At 35.6% G+C, this 22,550-nt stretch overlaps 1 protein-coding gene across 2 annotated transcripts in view; it reads left to right on the top strand.

The window, feature by feature from the left end:
- TRPM3 (transient receptor potential cation channel subfamily M member 3) overlaps positions 1 to 22,550 on the top strand; it is a 1,135,309-nt gene that overhangs the window by 762,983 nt on the left and 349,776 nt on the right. For both annotated transcript variants that reach the window (XM_044659442.1, XM_044659449.1), the window contains exons 2-3: positions 4,044 to 4,123; positions 5,403 to 5,607. In XM_044659442.1, coding sequence (XP_044515377.1) covers positions 4,044 to 4,123; positions 5,403 to 5,607 — 285 coding nt within the window. The remainder of the gene's footprint in view (positions 1 to 4,043; positions 4,124 to 5,402; positions 5,608 to 22,550) is intronic.

Here is a 22,550-nt window from a genome sequence, read left to right as displayed (position 1 = left end):
TTACTGGGTTACAAAGATGTAGGGCTTCCCTATGTCTTCTCAATCTATAAGACAATTAAAATCTCCAGCTCACAAAAAGAATAATGAATATTTACTTTTCTGTGTGAATGGGTTATTAATTTTGTCATAAAAGTCATTAAAGTAAGTAAATGATGGCTTCTCTTTTCATGTCTGTCACCACTAAATTCTAACATTGCGGTGTACTATTTAAGACTACTTTCGTGCTCTTTAAAATTCCTCAAAGTCAACGACTTTTAAATGTGTTTTCCTATAGCTTTTTAAGGTGAAAGTTGCCTCCAGCTTTATGAGACGTAAGAATAATTCTAGTCAGGAGGAAATCTGAATATAAATCTTTGTTGTAGGATGATCAAACAAATCCATGTAGTTCCCATGTTATTTTTCTCTCAGGCTGACTTTGGTCATTTTGGCCAGGTTTATAATGGATTCCCTTATAGTATCAAGGCCACATGGAACACTAAGATGGGTGAAGCAAACATATCAGCTATTTACTTTGAGTATATAGAAATCAGTTTGGTCATTTATACAAGGTCATAATGGGTTGATAACAGATAAAATTTGGTAGTGCATTAGGGTTTCTATTCCCAAATAATAAAACATTTCTTGCTGGGTGTCTGTAATAAAAAGTCTTTGAAGTAACATTTTTAAGGAGCTTCTAATTTAATATTTTTTGAAGTAAAGTTGGGAGAAACATACTGTCCAGGAATAGACTGTACAATTGGCTTGTAGTTCCCATGTTATTTATCTCTCAGGAACTTTAATATGATCTAAAGGGCACAGACAAAGTGATTAAACCCAATAAAGACCACTTAATTTGTGTAATTCTTAGTTACATGGGAGGTCAGATCTTATCCCATAGGAAGGTATTAGCATTATGCAAGTATTGATTGGCTTTGCATATTAAATCTGTGCCTTTGGATAGAAAAACCAGTTCTCCTTCATATTCTATAAAAGAAGATCTTTCATACACTTCCCTATTTCATTTTTCCCCCTCTCAATTCAAGCACTACTCATTTAGCTGTCAGAGAAATTGTTATGGTCAATTAAACTTGGCTGATGGTGCATTCCCCTGCCACTCTTTCCTCCGCCTATCAGAAGGACCTGACATGAGATGTTGTCCATTTGAGCCCTGGGCTCTCCATTTGGTATCTACTCCTGCTTCTGGATTTCTCTTATTTTCTTTGAGGTGTTATGCATATTGCTCTATGTACCCAAACTCTTTCTCTGGGTAAGTACAGTGAGATGATTTTCTGCCCTTCAAAGAAATATTTTGAATTCATTATAGGTTAATGTGAATAATAGGAAAACTTGGGTTCTTGTTCTAGTTTTACCATTTATTATGTGACCTTAAGTATATCACTAAACTTATTTTAATCTCAGGAAAATGGAAGTAATAATAGCTTTTTCAAAACTTGCTTGTTAATCAAATTTGTTCTCAGACTCTCGGGTTTTATAACTGTTACATGAGTTATAACACCTACAAATCATTTTAGGTGTAACATATTCCTACCTCTTATCAAACTATCTTTATTTGCTAATTTATCAGTGCAGGAGTGGGAGGACAGATGGGATAGATTTCTGATCACTCTGCACAAGGCACCCCATCCTTGTACCCAGAAAGATTTTTGATTATTCCCCTATCAGCAGGAAGCATCCTGCACACCACATCTTTCTGACTGGCAGTAGTACTGCAATGCTAGATTTAGTTCATTAGTTAATCTCAATGCCATTTGAAGTTTTTCTGAAATAGGATTAATCCACTAGGTATGTGCTAGGTTACTAAAGAGACTGACCAGAGTTCTTTCCATAGATTGCTTATTCATTGAAATCTCCTTATGAGTCTAGTGCCACATCAACAGAGTAATTTGTTGGCAACCTCATTTTGTTTGTGTAGTGTTTAAAATCATGATGATACCTTGCATCTTCATAGGACTTCTCATTTGAAGTTGAAGAAAACTCAGAGTTTTCATATTTTTTTCCTCACTTGATACAGCAATTCTGTGAGAAAGATATGAGAGATTTTGTCATCATAGATTTTAGATCTAGAAGAGAACACTCTTACCAGCTTCATTTTACAGGGGAGAAAAGGGACCCAGGGAGGTAAAGTAATTTGTCATTTCTCATGAACCTTTTTACTCCAGGTGTATGAAGATCATCTTAATCATTTGTACTAGGTCATAATGGGTCGATAACAGATAACATTTTGTAGTTTTTGCATTAGGGCTTCTATTCCCAAATAATAAAGCATTACTTGATGAATGTCTATAGCAAAAAAATATATGTAATTGAAATGGGATTTTATAAGTGACTATTTTTCAAGGTAAAGTTGGGATGGATATATTGTCCAGAAATAGATTATACAGTTGGCTTGTAATTCCCATGTTATTATCTCTCAGGAACCTTAATATGGTCTAAATGGCATATACAAAGTAAGTAATCTGAATAAAGACCACTTAAGAAGTGCAATTTTTAGTTACGTGGGAAGTTAGATCCTATGCCATGGGAAGGTATTAAAAGCAATATGCAAGTATTGATTGGCTTTGCATATTAAATCTGTTCCTTTGGATGGAAAATCCAGGCCTCCTCCATAGTCTAAAATATGAAAAATTTCATAGACTTCGTGTGCTTCATTTTTTCCCTCTCAATTCAAGCACTACTTATTTAGCTGTCAGAGAAATTGTTATGGTCAATTAGACTTGGCTGATGGTACATTCCCCAGCCACTCTTTCCTCTGCCTATCAGAAGGACCTGAAATGAGATGTTATCCATTTGAGCCCCAGACTTTTCATTTCATATTTTCTCCTACTTCTGGGTATTCTTGATTTTATGTGAGATGGTATTATGCATATTTCTCTATGTACCCAAACACCTGTCACTAGGTGAGGACCATGAGATCATTTTTTCCCCTTCAAAGAAACTTTGAATTTATCAAAAGTTAATGTGAACAGTAGGAAAACCTGGGTTCATGGCCCAGTTAAACCATTTATTATGTGACCTTAGGTAAGTCGCTAAACTTTCCTTAATCTCAGGAAAATGGAGATGATGATATTTGCCTTACCAACTCACGAGATTTTTTTGAAGATCAAGTATGTGTCTCTGCATGGTAAACATAGTTATTTGTATGCATTCATTTTCTTGGCTGGACACATTATTTTACATGTATTCTCCTAGGTACTGAGTACAAAGACTAAAATGAAATAGCCCCTATTTTCAAAGAGCTTCTATTTTATTGGAAAGAAGAGTAAATGACTTATAAACATATAAATACCAACAAAATGCCAACAAAATTAAAAAGTAGTTTCAGAGTGCACTAGCAAGGGGGACACATCAGTATGAGCCTCATGTAAGAAGTGGCAGTTGAGTCTTGAAGGAAGTTTCTTTGAGGCAGAAGTTTCTTTAAGGCAGAAATGAGTAAAGAATGTATTTCAGATATGAAGCATAATCTGGACAAAGCCCTATACCCTACAGCTGAACTTTCCTTTATGTGCTTTTTTCCTCAATTAGAGTGTGAGCTCTAATAAAAGAACAAGGACTGTCTCTTTTTTCTGTTTAAATACTCAGCATTTTGCACAGGGCTTGAGAGATAGAAAGTATGCGTTAAATGCTTTTTCATCATTCTTTATTTGTATATCAGTTATAATTTCTAATCAGTGACATTCACAAAGAAAGGAAAAACCAATTAACTATGATTATTATTTGTAATCAGAAAAAAACTGGATGCAACTGGCTTTTAACTTTTATAGTTTGACTCTGGGTTATTTTGAGATTTTATGTGGCATTTTAAATTTCAAGAAAAAATGATATCTTGATTCATGTCAGAAAAAAACAACATGCTAAACCATTTTAAACAGTACTAAATTACCTTGTTGTTTGAGTGTTTATATTCAAGATAACCAATATTCTCTTTATATTTATTTATATTTATTTATTTATATTTATGAGGTATTTCTCTTTTATTTTATTTCATAAGATTTTTTCCTAATCAAAGTGTTGATCAATTGTGTTTTTCAATATTTTCTTTTCAGGCTCAGAAGTCCTGGATAGAAAGAGCATTTTATAAACGAGAATGTGTTCACATCATACCCAGCACCAAAGACCCCCATAGGTAATCTTATTTCACTCTATTCCTGTCCAGAAATTGAAATTATAATTATGGAAGTGTGACTACAAAGATAATGGCTGCTGTTTACAAGGGAACCACTGGCAAATTAAAGATAGGTTTGTAGTTGGACCTCTCTGAATGGATTTCATCTAACCCTACAACATAGTACATGTCAGCTATACCCTGAAAGCCTATTAAGAAGAGCAACCATTCTTCCTTCCAGGAAGGCATTAACAAGTATGTATGAATATAGGAGATCTTTTCTTATCATGAGGACTATTTCTCCCTACCAAAAAAAAATTAAAATTAATTTAACCAGTTTTCTGCTGAACTGAAGGGGATTTTGTTGACAAATACCCCAATCAACATCTCCTTCCAGCCCATTTTGAATATCATCTCTAATTTCATGTAGCCACCTAGTAGAAAGTGAGGTCAAGAGGTCATTTTGGGCCCAGTAGCATATACTTTCTGGGAATATGTTTCCCAGATGTACAGCCCATGACATTTTCATAATGATAGGAGTGTGTTGTGCTGTTGTTCTCTTTTTAATATCTCATGAATGATTCTCTCATTTTCTCTGCAAGATGTCCTAGGCCTGTGGATTTTTATTCTCAGTATTAGATATTTGGCAGTGAATGTCAGTTTGGAAGAGGCAAACAAGATAGCCTGTGAGTCACATATGAGTAAGATACCTTATTTTAAATGTGCATGTTAAAAATATTTCATTTTTTACTATATGATATTAAGGGGAATTAGATGGATGGGGGGAACTGGGGAATAGGAGAGTAGAGAGATGCTTAGTTTATGAGTGTTTAACCCTAAAGAAAGCCAATAGCTAAAAGTAAAAAGTGATGAGGTATATATATATATATACCTCATCACATTTTAGGATAGTCAAAGCTAATGTAGGCAAAATGCTTAATTTTTCTGCCTTAGTTTCCTCAACTGTAAAGGGGGAATAGTTATACTTGAACTCTGTATTTATGAAAGGCTTTATAAGCCACAAGAATTACAAATAGAAATTTAAAGTAAGGAAAAATGAGAAATGCTTACTTGATACCTGACTCATTGAATCTCTCTTTACTTCTCAGTTTTATTTGACCATGACTAAACTATGGCATGCTTCACTTTTTGTTTTTAACTTTTTTCATTGAGCTTTGCTCTTCAGGTTTCCAACAGACAGCAACACATTTGAAATATATCCAGCAAGTTTTATAACATATATGTCCCAATATTGGGCCAAGAAAATGAGATAATCTGGGTTTTTTTTTCTGTGCCATAGGTGTTGCTGTGGGCGTCTGATAGGCCAACATGTTGGACTCACACCAAGTATCTCCGTTATCCAGAATGAGAAGAATGAAAGCCGATTCTCTCGGAATGACATCCAGTCTGAGAAATGGTCCATCAGCAAGCATACACAGCTCAGCCCAACAGATGCTTTTGGGACAATTGAGTTCCAAGGAGGAGGTCACTCCAATAAAGCCATGGTAATCTAAAAACAGTCATACCTACTCATGTTTCTATAACTATTACTTCTTTCTCTTTCTCCTTCCCCAGTTCCCAGACACTCTCACCTTTGGTCTTTACAGCAATAAAGTCACAAGAATCAAGAAATCTTGATTTCTTATCTTGGAAAAGAGCAATGCAGACCTTTATAAGGAGTATTAAGATTTACAGAGTACTTTTCTCATAACAACCTTGTGTGATAGTTTGAACAAGTATTGCAATACACATTTTACAGATGGAAAACTGAGCCTCAGAGAAGCTAAGTGGCTTAGTATCTAATAAGTTTTGGGTTAGAAGGAGCCATAGTGACTATCAACTCCAATGCCTTCATTTTATAATTGAGAAGAAACTGAGACTAAGTAATTATCTGAGTCATTCAGGAGGTCTTTAATACAGTCAAAATTCAAACTCATGTCCTGAGACTCAAAATTAATTGGTTTTTTCCATTGCAATATATCTGCAGGTTAGAGTCTTCTCTAGTACTAAAGTTGGAATTCCAGCTCTAAAAGCAGTATTTTTTACCCCACATTGAGTAAAAGAACTATGGATATTGGAATAAAAAATGCTAAGAGTAAAGGATTCCAATTGTTCTTAGTTTCATTGATATTTCTCTCAAGGCAGAGGATAAATTAATGTTGTCATCGATGTCTCTTCCTCTTCTAGTGGCCTTTTCCACAATAACTCTGCTCAGTATTTCTCAGCAGGAATATGCCATATGAAAAATTGATTTTTTTCTGGAAAAGAGGTTTCAGACATCTAGTATTTTTAGAAGGATCATAACTCCTGTCCTGAAAGCTTACATCACAGGCACAACTGCTACCATTTGGTAGATTGTACTTGCTCCCAGCAAACTATAGTCTGCAACACTGGAAAGCAGAAACATGCTATAGTTTGGCAATGTGTTTCATTTGTGACCTCTATCACTGGGTTTGTTTATAGGTGTATTTTTTAATGACATTATGCTTAGGTACTTTAAAGTTTTCTGATTTTAGAGAGAAACAGAATTACTGCTTGAAGAAGCAGATCATGAAGTAAAAGTGAGTTGTGATACATTGGTTATATAATGAAAATGTGTAGCAATCTACTGCTTTTGTAGGCAGCTAGGTATTCAGTGGATAGAGCACTGGCCTCAGAGTTAACAAGACCCGAGTTTGAATCCAGCCTCAAATACTTACTAGCTCTGTGACCGTGGGCAAGTCATTTGAACTACATTTGCTTTAATCTACTGAAGAAGGAAAAGGGATTGTTGCCAAGAAGAACCCCAAAAAGGGCACAAAAAGTCAGCCATGACTGAAATTATTGAACAGCAACCAAAAGTCTAATTTAAGATACATTTAAGTAGTAGATAATAGAGAAATAAAGAGTGAAAAATTGTGTGACTGAGCAAACTACTTTGTATCCATTTTATACATATTATGTTTACTTATATGTGTATACGTTGTTTCCCTTATTTAAGTATAAACTCCATGAAGGTAGGGACTTGTTTTTCTTGTCTTACTATTCTCTGCCTTAATACAAATACAGTGCTTAATAAATCTTTGTCGATTGATGGATGGGACATGCTCCCAAGTAGTGACAGAAGCCTGAGCTCCTTCTGTTTGTCACAGGAAAGATCACTGTGGTTAAAATTTATCCTTGTCAAATCTTGCAGAGCTAAAGAGTAGGTTAATTAGGCTTTGTACACGCAGCGCCAAGTGAAGTGAGCCTCCATCAGTTATCTAGTCAAATTGAAAGATGTCATGTTGGCCTCCTCCCTGGAAAAAAAGTAGGCCAAGAGATACCCATTTCTTCATCTTTATTTATAATGTAAAACAGGTTTTAACTCTACTGAGTTCTCCTAGAATAGTGCATTAAAATGAAGTGTTATAACCATTTTTCATAAGCAAATTCCCAAAGGTGGAAACTAGCTAACACAGCAATTTTTAAATATATGCCTACTGCAAGGTGACTCACCCATCAACTTCACAGGAGCAGTGTTAGATAGGAATTATTATCTTTCTCCCTCACCCCCTATAATCCCCCTGAATAAATTCCTGCTATGTGCCAAGCATGCCACCATGAACATAGGAGTCTCCTGTGATAAATTGTTATCAACAGTTAAAGTTACTCCTTTATGAATTCTGATTCTAAAGTAATGATAAGTTTTTATTTTAAACAAATATTCCAGAATTAATTCTCTAATGCACTTCTCAAAGTGCTTGTACTTTGGGAAGCACTAAATTGGACATTCATTTTTAATTTAAATTTTACTTTTATTGTCATGCAAAACTTACTTCATATTGGTCATTATTTTAAGAACAGAGTCATATATAACCAAAACCCAAAATAAAACCAAAAATACATTGATGTGAAAAATGACTCCAACAGTTCTTTCTCTGGAGATGGATAGCATCTCCTGTCATAACTCTTTCAGAATTGTCTCAGAGGTACAGTGCACTGCTAAGAGGAGCCAGCTTTTCACAGATAATCATCATCTAATATTGCTGTAATTGTGTACAATGTTCTCCCAGTTCTGCTTATTTTACTCTGCATCTGTTCCCACAGAACTTTGCAGCTTTTTCTGAAATCATCTTGCTTATCATTTCTTATAGCACAATAGTATTCTATCACTAACATGTACCACTGTTTGTTCAGCTATTCCCCACTTGATGGATATCCCCTCAATTTCCAATTCTTTGCCACTACTGGTACCAATTGGGCTGGCATTTTGTTTGTTTTTTTTTCCTCTGGGAGCTGCTTCCTTATCTCATCAGGTGATCTCTGGCAAGCTGAGGCAGACATGGCCTGAGCCAGCAAATGGAGAATCAGATGTAGAAAGGTTTTGCTAATAACTCTCTTTCTACTTCTCTCAATCTCACTCTCTTTACTAATACATGCTTATAAATCTGTTGAATAGTCTACAGATTAATTTTATTTCAACACCCCTTTTTTATTATCTTTCTAGAAGACAAACCCAGTAGTGATATTACCACAGCAAAGGGTATGCACAGTTCTTATAGCCCTTTGGGCATAGTTCCAAATTGGCCCCCAGAACAGTTGGATCAGTTCACAACACCAAAAATTAATTAATGTCCCATAAATTGGGTATTCTTAATTTGAGGGGTGTGAACTTTTAAAAAATACTTTAATAACTGTACTTCAATACAAGTGGTTTCCTTTATAGTTGTATATATTTTATTTTATTTATCTAAAAATATTTTTTTCCTGAAGGATTTAGGTGCTTCATGACTTGATAAAGATTAAGAAACCCTGCTTTAAACTTGCTTCAACAGAATAGCAATCATTCAAAATGCTTTTGAAACTTTAAAGTTTTTCTTATAATCAATTTACAAACCACATGAGAAAATAAGTATCAGGACTTTTTAAAGTTATATTTTCATTTATCCCATTAAATATTTCCCAATTACATGTTAAGAAATTTTAACATATTTTTTTAAATTTTGAGTTCTAAATTCTCTCCAGCCCTACTGTCTCTCCTGTTCCTCTCCTACCCCTTGAGAAGGCAATATATCATTTAAACATGAAGTTATATGAAATATTTCCATGTTATACATGTTGTGTGCTCACACATACACACACAAAAAGACAAGGAACAAAAAAAGTAGAAGCAGTATCCTTAATCTGCACTTGAAATTAATCAGATATTTCTCAGTATCTGGATAGCATTTTTTATCATGGCCCTTTTGGAATTCTCTTTGACTGTTGGCTCAGTATTTTGATCAGAGTAGCTAAATTTTTCTCAGTTGATTATGATTGCAATATTATTTTTACTCTGCACAATGGTCTCCTGGTTCTGCTTACTTCACTTTGCATCAGTCCAGATATATCTTCCCAAGGTTTTCTGAAACCATTTTGCTCACCATTTCTCATAGCACAATAATATCCTATCAAAACCATATACCACCGGGGGCAGCTGGGTAGCTCAGTGGATTGAGAGCCAGGCCTAGAGACTGGAGGTCCTAGGTTCAAATCCGGCCTCAGACACTTCCCAGCTGTGTGACCCTGGGCAAGTCACTTGACCCCTATTGCCTACCCTTACCAATCTTCCACCTATAAGTCAATACACAGAAGTTAAGGGTTTAAAATTAAAAAAAAAAAAAACAAACAAACAAAAAAAAAAAAAAACCATATACCACCATTTATTCAACCATTCCCAATGCACATTCAGGACTTTTTAAAACATTTTTATTATTCCTGTGATTTCATTGGTTTGGGGAAGTCCCAAGGAGGAAATTCCCTCTACCAATGCTTATGAACAACTCTTCTGCCTTACAGAGTTGCCTGGAGCACTGAGAACAGCATTTGGCAGAGGTAGGAATTAAAAATGTGAACCCAGCTTTTCCTGACCACAGGGGTAGTTCTCTATCCACTCAGCAATATTGCGAATAGAATTCCTTTCTTATTGAAAAGTGATAGTCTTACAGGTTTTCTTCAGCATTTTTGAAAAACCATAGCTGCATTAGAAGAGTCAAAGATAACTGGCAGTTTATCACTCTATGCCACTTAACTATGTCACTTATGCTTGTTGCTACAGTGAAGATTTCTACTGGGGATGCAAAACAGACATACTAAATTTTTTAGAATCATTTTATTCACAAAAATTCAGGGTAAAACAATTTTACTGACAAATCTTCATAAGCAAAATTTACTAAGTTCCTCAAATAGATAAAATAAATGAGTAATGTGGATATAATAATCATCAATATAATAATAACAATGCATATGATTTATTTCCATTCAAGAAATATTTGTAATCATAGGATCATAGACATAGAACTGGAAGCTAAACTTTGCCTTTACATATAGCAAAACCAAGGCCCAATAAAGTTATATGACTTGTCCAAGGATTGTGTTCAGTAATTTCTCAGTCATGTCCAGCTCTTCATGATCCCATTTGGGGTTTTCTTAGCAAAGATACAGTTTTCTTCTCCAGCTCATTTTACACATGAGGAAACTGAGGCAAATGGAGTAAAGTGACTTGCCAAATGTCACACAGATATTAAGTATTTAAAACCAAGTTGAAATTCAGAAACATGAGTCACCTTGACTCCAGGTCCAGAATTCTACCTACTGTGCTAGCTAGCTGCCCATCATTTTGGATGAAGCTAAGGATATAACAAATAGGAGGATTCTTTGATCCTTATAATTACACATAATTATTTTTGCCAGACTTGAAACCAGCAAACCTGATGTGTGCTGTTTTCCATGGCACAAAGCGTTTGTTAATATTGGATGGATTTTGTCTTCTATTTCTGATTCCTTTGCTTCTCAGTGCAGCTGAACTGACATGTTGTTGATAGAATTAGAGACTCCTATTCTGCCAAAGAATATTAGCCTTTTCCAAAGAGAAGGGAAGTAATAAGTTAAAATGTTATCAGAAGTTGATTTTTAATGCTATAATTGAAATACCTTACCTTATTTTGGTTCCTTCTTTCATTTCCTGGGACACTGAAATTTTTTAAAATACTGCATGAAAGTTAAAAATATTGCCCACCAAAAACAAAGGATATGTGTCTTATGAATCAGATTATGTGATTGTTATTTTTAATAAGAAAGACTATTAAGAAAGAATGATGGAGAACAATTAGGTGGATCAGTGAATAGATACCCAGACCTAGAGATGAGAGGTCCTGGATTCAAATTTAGCCTCAGACATTTCCTAGCTGTGTGACCCAAGGCAAGTCTCTTAGAACTACCCAATTGCCTAACCCTTTACCACTCTTCTGTCTTGAGACAGATACTTAGTATTGATTTTAAGACAGAAGGTAAGTGTTTAATTTTTTTTAAAAAAGGAAGAATGATAATAATTCAAAATAAATGCTTGCATCTTCAGTCAGTAAGGATTAAGCACCTCTTATATATCAGACACTTTGTTAGGCACCAAAGACAAAGAAAAAAATTAAACAATCCGTGTACTAGTGGACCTTACATTTTCTTAATTGATTCAAGAAATAAATCAACTATATCTATGTGAAAAGCATGTGAGAACACGCATTGTGGGTGCATGATGGTAAATTATACTGAGAGAAAACTAAAAATTGCTTTTAGAATCATAGGCTCATAAATTTAGATTTAGAAAGAATGTCAGAAATCATCTCATTCAGTCCCTTTATTATATACATAAAGACATGAAGGCCCATCAAGGTTGTGACTTGACCAAGATCATACAAGGAGTAAAAACCTTTTGAGGGAATGTCTCTGCCAAGGAATAATATATATGTGTGAATATATTCAATTATGCACAGCACAGTTCTATAGGTTGCTTAAACCTTCAAGTCCAAAATTTAATTTAACAAATGAGGAAACTGAGGAGCATATAATTTAAATTATTTACTTAAAGTCAGTCAGCTAGTTGGGTATAAAGCTAAAAGCAAGAACACAGGTTTTCTGACTTTGTAATTCCCTTTACTATATTATGCACATAGTATAGATTTATAATGGCAAAACTATGGCACACATGCCAAAAAGGGCACACAGAACCCTCTCTGTGGACATGGGAGCCATTGCCTGCCAGAGTTCACTACTAGAAAGGTGGAGGGACTCAAGGGAGCTGCTCTCTTCCCCCTCTCCACCACAGTGAGGACATTTTTTCACTTCACCTGCCCCTCTGCTCAGCAGCCCAATGGGAATGCTTTCTCCCCTCTTTGGGATAAGAGGGGGGACATGGCACATGGTCTTTAAAACGTTCACTATCCCTGGTATAAATCATAGTAGAAACTTTCATCTGAGATAAATATGGAGGCAACTAGAGAAAAACCCAACATTATGCCTGTATTTCTTTTCTCCTAAGGATGCTAATCACATTTCTAGACGTTAAATCTAAGAGCACTATTAATTGATGGTGTTGATTAATTTTTATATTGTCTATGGATATTGCCTTTTGACTGAGAAGTTTAAATGCACTGTGTCATTTCAAAACTCATGAAACTTTTGTCAAAAAGCATTGAAGCAATATCCCCTATATCCAAAGATAAATCATTTATATGCTTATTATGAGAGAAACATTGCAAATTCAAATACAAACAAGGCAATCTTTGCTTATTTTCTAATGAAGGAGACAAAAAAATGGATTATTCAAAGAGATGGAGTGGGGTGGGTAATGGAGGTGGAGAAGAGAATACTCTTCAAAGACTTTGATAAGAACTATAGGAAGTATGGTGAAAGCCTGGGTCATGGAAAGACAGTTCACTTCAGTCTTTCCATCATCTACAAATCTGCCACTTCATGTTCAAGAATTCTAAAATCCCTTTAGCCAAATGGAATCTAGTGCTTTTTCACCTCTCTTTCATAACCCTACTCTTCATTACTGTGACCTCCAGTCTTTTGTCCCTTTCATTCTCTAAAGCTATTACATTCTACTCTCCTCTGTTCTCATCTTGACTCCTTTATGAACCAGTTAAATTCTACACCATCCTCCTCTTCTGAATCCCTAGTTTTCTTATCACATATCTAAGCCTAGCTAAGTTTTAGTCTTGAATCACTCCCATAATTCCACACTTTCATGCCTACATATGTAGTACTCAATGAAGATGGAGAAAATCACACAACCATTCTGACTGGGTCCAATACAAATTCATGTTACATAACCTTAAATGGGCTCTTACTGCTGCTAAGCAATCCTACAATAACACCCCTTATGAACTCGCTCTCCCATTTTACATGGCAGCTCTTCCAAACATTTTTATCATTCCTCAAACCTCGCATGTTTCTCCCCACCCCCCTTCTCTCAACTGAGAACCTTGCCTTGTATATAACAGAAAAAAATTAAGTTAATTTGCCACGAAATCTCTCTTCTTTCCTTTTTCTCACCTCCTGTCACTCAGCTGCCTTCTGCCACTCTCTCCTCCTTTACCTATACTTCAAATGATGAAGTCTTGCTCCATACCAAGGCTTCCACATCTTCATGTGATCCCATTCCATTCTGTCTTCTCCAATAGATTGTTTCCTCTGTCATCCCCATTCTTTCACTTATTTTCAGTCTCTCCTCTACTGGCTTATTTCTACTGCCTACAAACATCCCCATTTCTCTCTTATCCTTAAAAAAAACTACTTTCACTTCATTCTTCCATCCCTGCTAATTAGCATCCTATTTTTCTTCTTCCCTTTTTAGCTAAACTATCAGAAAAAGGCTATCTAAAACAGGTGTGGCCACTTTCTCTCCTCCAGCTCTCTTCTTGACCTCCTAACAATCTGGTTTCTAACCTTATCATTCCACCAAAACGAATCTCTCCATGAGTACTAATTGCCAAATCCAATGAACTTTTCTCAGTCTTCATTCCCCTTGACCTCTCTTTAGACTTTGACAGTATTACTCATCCCATGATACTCTCTTCTCTCTAGATTTTTTGAGACACTATCTCTTTGATCTTCTTCCTACCTCTCTGACTACTCCTTTATCTCCTTTGCTGAATTCTCCTCCAAATGCACTCTAATCATAGATGTCCCTCAAGGTTCCATCCTGGGCTATCTTCTCCTTCTATACTATTCACTCAGTGATCTCAGCAGGTTCTATGAATTTAATTACCACCTCTAAGCTGATGATTCTCTCCATAGCTATATACGCCTGCTTAACAGCTACATAACTTCTCTCTTCTCTTCCCAACTTGAATAGGATGGATGTGATACATGTAAATTTTCATTTCTTTTCTCCCTTTGATAATTGTCCTACCATGTTCACTTTTGGGTGGTGTAACTGATAAGTCATTTAAATATTATTAGCAAAGAATAAGGCTAAGAGGTGTGGCAGCTAGGTGGGGAGAGAAGCAGTCCATTACAGTTTCAGCCATGGCTACTCAAACTGTTGCCTTTTCCTCCACCAAGAGAACCCTTAGCATTCTTTTCTCTTCACTCTAAGATAGTCAGGAAGAACTCTTGACTTAAAACATAAAAATTATGTCAAAGGAAAATAATTTGGTCTAGTCAAGGTCTTTTAGCGGATCTAGGACTTAGATTCCATTGCTTTCTGTACCAGTCCATGTTGCCTCTAGCAAAAGGAGACCAAATTAGAAGGCTTTCTCAAATTACATGGCACTTCAGGCTGTTCTTAAAGTGACAGAAAAGCCAGAAATTAGTTGGTTTCAAAAGCTTAGGGAAGTCATAATGGAAATTAGCATTATGCTTAGAACTTTTTTGTTTGTGCAAGCATTTCAGTCATATCCATCTCTTCCTGACCCTATTTTGGGTTTTCTTTGCAAAGATCCTGGAGCAATTTGCCATTTCATTCTCCAGTTCATTTTATAGATAAGGAAACTGAGGCAAATAGGGTGAAGTGACTTGCCCAGGATCCCACAGCTAGTAAGTATCTGAGACCAGATTTAAATTCATGACTTTTTGACTACAACTCTAGCATTCTGTCCACTGTGCCACCTCGCTACCCCTTGGCAATTAGTAGTTGCTTACCAAATGTTTATTGGATTGGAAATTCTGTGGCTGGTGAAGCTACAATCACTGCTGAGTTGCATTCTCTTAAAATGGTTTCGATGTAAGTCATTGGGCTTAATGAGGGATTGGCTATGGTTCTATCCTCAGACATTGTACATTTTTTCAAACCATTTTGTCTCTGAGGTACAAATGCCATCTGTAATAACACATTAGCACTGTTGTCAGTTTTCCAGCACACACAAGCCAGTAATAGGGAGAGGCAACTTTGAATGAAGATGAAGGAAGTACAAGTGGTAATGAATGGAAGCAGACTCTGGTGTCCTCACTAATCAAGTCTTCCCATTGCTCTTAATACTGAGTAGGGAAATGTGACCCAATTAAGGGACTGGTATTTACATTTTTTAAATCATCTAAACATTTCCCTTCAGATTTTCCACTGCTGCTCTATGCATGTTGGATCAGTATGAGTCTCTTAATGTTTTTTTATATATTTTAGATTACTCTAGTCCCCTTATTTCACACTCAGTTGCAAAAATGAATCAGTGGGTCAAAATCAAATCCTTACTATATTAAAATTAAATTATAAAATTAATTATAATAATTAGCATTATACCTTCTTAACTAATTTTGCTAAAATACTCTGAGTACTAAACTTACAGTAAGAAATTTGCCTTTCTTTGTCTCGTGTAAATTTCATTTGCAAAAATCATCGAGTAGCACTAAATATGAAATCTAAGGAATTCTCTTTCACTAAATTAAAATGGCTTTACCAGTGGACTGTGGCAAGTCAAGTAACTGTACCTTGGCAAAGAGTAGAAGATAGAGGATATATTGGAGTTTTTGTTACTTGGCCTCCAAATCCCACGAAATTAACAATGACACTAGAGATCTGGCCACAAACCAAGCAGAAAGAGGTAGGCAATTATCAAGTTCCCTTTGGAGATGGGAATACTAACTAGAATCTTTTATCACTACCTATAATGATTGTATGGACTATGGAGCAGGAAGAAGCCTCTAGAAATCAAGCTCTTGGATTCTAAGTAATGAATTTTGTGAATATTCTAGGGTCAATTTTATTGGCTAGTCAGTGCAATGGTTGGAGACATGGCCTTTGAGTTAGAAAAATCTGTGTTCATATGTTGCCTCTGACATAATATATTGGCTGTGTAGCATAGGGTAAGTCACTTAACACTTTGGTGCCCAAGACAGGGTGAATTAAAAATTGTATAACAGTACATCTATAAATGTGCATTAGTAGAGGGAGTTTTTTATGAAATTACCAATCCAAGACCTCCCAAAAAGTGCTTTATTTTGTTTTTGTTTTTTTTCACAGAAGGGGCATAATGGCATACTGAACTCCACTAGTCTTGAAATCAGAAAGATGTCTAGTTCAATCCTTCCTAAAGCATTTAATAATAATGTGATACTGCACCTCTCACTTAAGTTCTCTGAGCTCCAGCTTTCTGTAAAATGGAGATGACTTGTATATATAAGTAAAAAATGTAATGTCCATCTTACATAACAAAAGTCTACTCAAAAGTCTACATAGTATTTACTGATGAGCTGGCAATAATTTATTTAAAAGGCTATAAGGAAAATAAAACAATAGAAAAGCAAGATGGTTTTGTTACCCTGACAAAGGCTGCATCAGCATATGGAAACATATATAATGCGAAGTGAATAATAGACCTCCAGATAAAATATAAATTCCCTGAGGGAGAGACTTTCTTTTCTTCCTTTATATCCCCTGAGAGACAGATGTATATAGTGTATAGAGATTTGGACTAAGGAAGACCTAAATTCAAGTCCTACCTCTGACAACACTAGCTTTGGGACCCTGGGCAAGTTGTCATTTAACCTCTCACCCTCTAAATAATCCTCTTAGATTTTGATTAAAGTGTCAACCTTCATTAGTAGAGAAAGTTCTGCTGAAATCACAGGTTTAGTTCCCTATCCCCAGAGCCTAACACTGAGCCTGGCAGGTGTTTAATGAACATTTTGTTGATTTTAGTTGAAATTCTTTATTTCATTTTTCATATGCCAAAGAGTATCTTCTTTCATTTGTTACTGAACAATAGACCCACCAATGGTGCATGGTTTGTTTTTAGGAGATCTTCTATACATGTAGAATGGTGCCATTTGATGGGAGCTTATGCTTTTTTAATATAATATTTCATCTTTTCCAAATTACTTGTAACAACAATTATTGACACGCATTTTTTAATTTCAAGATTTAAACTCTCTCGTTCCCCTTTCCCTAAGATAGTAAGCAATTTGATCTAGGTTATACATGAATATCCTATGAAATATTTCTACACTGGTCCTACTATGGAAGAAAATTCATAAAACACGCACACACACACACACACACACACACACACACACACACACACACTCTGTTATGTGCAGAAATGAGTAGCCATATTTCTATGGATGCAAGCTGGCAGTTGACACTTTAGAACACAGAACTTGGCAGAGCACCCTGGCCGTGTGCCAGGGTGTCAAGTAAGGGCAGGGTATAAAAGGAGGTCTCCAAACTCCTGGGAACTTCACTTCTCTGATTCACCTGAAGGGTTAGGGAGGAAGGAGGGGTTTTTTGGGGCCCTGAGGGTGATTTTTGGAGATTCTGTTAGGCAGGTAGAAACTATTCAATCATTAGCCAAATATTCAATACTTCCTTGGCATAGATAACATCCTTATATACCAGCTAATGAAACAGCTACAACCAAGAACAACTGCAACTGACCCAGGGACTTCCCAGCCTCTGGACTCAGCAACAAGCAACAGAGTTGGGATTTGCCCTCAAAGCTGTCTCATCACTCTGCTCCTAGGAATATCAACTTGTGCTCCAGGATTAATCAACATCAACAATTTAGGCAAGGTTTTATGGTTTCCTTCGCCTACCTTCCCTTTTCTTCCCACAGTTATTTAAAAATAAACCCTGCTTAACCTTGAGCCTGAACAGTCTTGGAGCCTTGCTTACCTACCAATAACCATCCTTAATAGCAGTCAGATCTTCTCCCGCATTACAGCTAAGTTGAACAGGCCATTCCAAGCCAGTTATCCATTTCCAACTTGAGGTTTCAGGGAGTTTCAATCAGCTTCCTGGAGACTTTTTAACTGTCTTGGCTGGATTGGTTCCAAGTCCTGGGCCTATTAGCAGAGAACCTTGGGCTTAAAGGGGACCTGACCCAGCTGCTGTGGGAGGTTATCCAACTCTCATACAGCCTTGGTTTGAGATTCACACACACACACACACACACACACACACACACACACAGAGAGAGAGAGAGAGAGAGAGAGAGAGAGAGAGAGAGAGAGAGAGAGAGAGAGAGAAAATAAAATTAAAAATGATATGCTTCAATCTGTATTCAAATTCCATCAGTTCTTTCCCTGGAGGTGAATAACATAGCTATCATTCACAGTTGATTAATTTAAAATGTTGCTGTTACAATATATAGTATTCTCTGGATTCTGCCTACTTCACTTTGCATCAGTTCATGTAAATCTTTTGAGGTTTTTCTGAAATTATCCTGCTTATCATTTCTTATGGTATAATAGTACTTCTTCATAATTATATAGTTTTTCAGCCATTCCCCAATGGATAGGCATCCCCTCTATTTCTAATTTTTGCCACCACAAAAAGAGCTGCTATAAGTATTTGTGTACAAAAGGTCCTTTTCTTCTTTTTTTAAAATCTCTTATGATATAAACCTAGTAGTGACATTATATGCATAGATTTATAGCCTTTCGGGGCTAGTTCCAAACTGAAAGCATACACTTAATGATAAATACTACAATATATTATAATATGGTCTTCAGGGTCATAGTAAGTGTAACACATTTTAAGGTTTCCAACATATTTTATCATAATTCTATATATATTATTTAGTATGGAAAGGGGTACATTAAGCATGTATTAATCACCTATCATATGCCATGCACTGTGCTGTGTTTCATAGTTATTATCTCATTTGATCCAAGTTAAAACAAGTATTATCTTTATTTTATGAATGAGATATGTTGAGTATATCAAGTTGAGAGACAGGTTGCTAAACATTTACCAGCAAACCAGTGAGTGGCATGCCTTAGTAGATAAAAAATCATAGAACTTAAAACTGAAAAGGAATCCTAAATACTACCCTATGCTAACCTTTTCACTCTATAAATTAAAAAAATCATTCAAAATCAGAAACTAGTTTCCCCTAGGTTACAAACACAGAAAAAAAAAACAGTCAGGATTCAAATTCAGGCCTCTTAATTCAAAAATCAACACTCTTCCCACTATTTCTTGATCTGGGGAGGAATTAAGGTGGCAAAAAATTCTTCCCAAAATTTACTGGTCTTTTCCTTTAAGGAGTTTAAAATATAATTGAATATTCCCAATACATAAGAAGCAATTTCATAACAAAAAGGAGTAGATTATTAAATATTAGTATTAAAGGCTATTAAAAGGAACACAGATACCAATATGGACTCAGCAATGGTAGTCATAGGCTTATATAATTGGTGATTACTTTTGTAGGGAGTTATGTATACTTTGAGCTGGATCTCGAAGGATAGATAGAAATAATGAGAGCAGAGAATGTATTTTTAAATGGTTTTGTTGTATTGGTTGGCTTATTTGTTTCGCTATTACTTAACATAGTGTGTCAAATATGGTAGGCACTTAATAAATGCTTTTTGGATTGAATTGGGAGGGAAATGTCTTTCAGGTTGGATGAACAAGAATAAAAGAGGTAGAAATTTTGAATTGTTTGTGCATATGGTAGTGAGTAAAAAGAAATGCTTGACTAGAGAAAAGGATAGAGATGTCTTAGGTATGTGTAAAGACAGCAATAAAAAAGGAGAGACTGAAATAAAATTCACTCTGGAAAATGATGGCTGCCTTCAAGTACCTGTGGGACTGTCATGGGAAAGATGGATTAGACTTGTTCAGCCTTTGCCCTAAGGGATAACAATGAATAGAAATTGCAGAAAGGCAGATTTGGGTTTAAAATGAAAAAAAAAAACATCAGAATTAGAATTATCCCAGAATGGAAAGAACTGCTTAAGAAATTAATGGATTCTTTCTATTCCAGATCATGCATCAATCATACTGTAACAAACAAATTATTTTTCTAGATATATGTTACATTAACTTACTCCTAAAATCTCCTTAGATTTTGCATAAAACAAACTGAAGAAGGAGGAATGATTGCACATTAAAGGAAGAGACAGAGGAATCTACATTCCTAGATCATGAGGTTGGAGGGAACCCCAGAGGCCATCCAGACCAATTCATTAATTTTATAAATGAGGAAACTGAGGCACAGGGAGATGACTTTATTTAGGTCATAAAGTAATAATCATCGGGAATAAATAGAATTTGAACCCAATTCCTCCGGACTTCTGAGTCAGAATCAGAAGGGCATAATTAGAGTGGCTTTGGTAAGGAGTAGAAGGAAGGAAATAAGCATTACGTGTCACGTGCTATGTTAAAGACTTTACAAATATTATCTCATTTGATCTTAACAACCCTGAGAGGTAGTTGCTATTATTATCCTCATTTTAGAGTTGAGAACTTGCCCTGGGTCACACTGTATGTGAGGCCAGATCTTCCTTTCTTTAGGCCCAGTGCTCTTCCCATTGGACCACTTAACAGCCATTTTGCAGAAGAACTCATTAAAATATTGATGACTCAGTCTGACTGCTGAATCATATAACCCACATTTTTATAATCTTCACTCTTTGAGGGGCTTTAGTTCCCCCCCTTTTTAAACTCTTCTGTCTTAGAATCAATTCTAAGTATTGGTTTCAAGTGGGCTAGGCAATTGTGGTTAAGTGGCTTACCCAGGATCATTCAATAAGGAAGTATCTGAGGCTAGATTTGAACCCAGGATCTCTTCTCTTTAGACATGGCTCTCTACCTATTGAGCCACCTAGCTGCCCCTTAACTTCTTTCTTAGCCTTCTTTGATTGACTCCCTATAATGAAGATTGTGCTCCTCAATAAAGCGAAACAAAAAAAGAAGTTACTTGTTTCAATTGTTTTTGTTTCCTTTTTTACATTTACCACAAGCATTGGAAATCTCCCTTCCTTATCTTTCTTATTCAATACCATAAAAAAACCCTTCTATTTATTAGCTTTTACTAGAATTTCTCATTCCTCATACTAATCTTACCAGATTTTATTCATCCTTTATTATTTTCCCCTCCTTTATCATTGTACAAAACTTAAATTATGATCCTTAAGAACTTCCTATGTCACCACACACATCTTTTCTTTCTCTTCCTTAAAAGGGTTGTTCAAGATTTCAATTTTAAGAGTCTTTTATATATTTAGAGGGTAGCTAGATGGCACATTGGATAGCATACTGGGCTTGGAATCAGAAAGACTGATCTTCTGGAGTTCAAATCTCGCAACAGATATTCACTAGCTGAGACCTTGAGCAAGTTTCTTAACCCTATTTTCTTCAATATATACATATGTATCTATGTCTATTTTTTTATCTGTAAAATAATCTGGAGAAAGAAATGGCAAATGTCACAATGAGTCAGACATGACTGAAATAACTAAACAACAAAAATTAGAGTGATCTTCACTTTATTTAGCATTTTTAATCATTAGATCGTGCCTAGTTTTTCTCTGAACTTTTTGGTATCTATTTTCCTAATGTCTAAGATACCTATCTTGTTGGTCTTTAGTTATTTTTTTTGACCATAATAAACTCCAAAATTACATGTCCAATTTCTCCCCAAGTTTCTAGGACCTTGTCTCAGTGAATTATTTCTTACCAGTCAGAATTTGATCCAAAGTTAGGTTCACCTAAACTTCCTCTTTCTTCTTAAGAATGAATTTGCCTGAATGACCTGTCAAGGCTTTATCTTATCTGCTTTTGACTGAGGAAGACTTCCAGCAGATATCTGGACATCTGAAGTCTACTTCTTTCTTCCTACTGCCAGTTTCCTGATCTGTATTAATAAAGCATCATTCATATCTTCCCTCTGATAGGATAGCCCCACAGCAGTATTATTTCTCTTTCTCCTTTTTTCTTCACCCAAATTCTCTGAATAGATTTGTGGATTCCCTGAGAGTATATCTCAACTTTAAGTGTAGTCCTACTTTGCTTCCTTACCTAATAGATATTTCTTTTAAATTGTATATTGGAACATATTCAGTATTCATCTCATCTGATGAATTGTTTACCAAGGTTAATGAATAACTCACTTTGGTTCCTTTGATAGTTAAGCTGACCAAGTAACTAAAGAAGCTTTGGGCGTGAATTATTCACTGAGTCAGACACCCTTCTGATAAGACTGTCTACTTTGTCCAACAGTTTCTTCTAAAACATGTAGTCAGCTCTGGTTAATTCATATCAATGAAAGGGAACAATTAGCAAGATTATTGAAATGCACACATATTTATATACATATACACACATGCACATATGTTCCACATTTAGGGATAAAAGGTATGCTCCATTTTTTTAAAAGCAGGGAAAATTTTGTAATTGCTCCAATGTCTGCACTGATTTAGATTAAATTAAAACATCCTTTTCACA

Source organism: Gracilinanus agilis, chromosome 1, assembly GCF_016433145.1.
Source record: "Gracilinanus agilis isolate LMUSP501 chromosome 1, AgileGrace, whole genome shotgun sequence".
NCBI classification, from domain to species: Eukaryota; Metazoa; Chordata; class Mammalia; order Didelphimorphia; family Didelphidae; genus Gracilinanus; species Gracilinanus agilis.
Note: the sequence above shows the minus strand (reverse complement) of the source record. Positions and strands in the feature narration are given on the sequence as shown.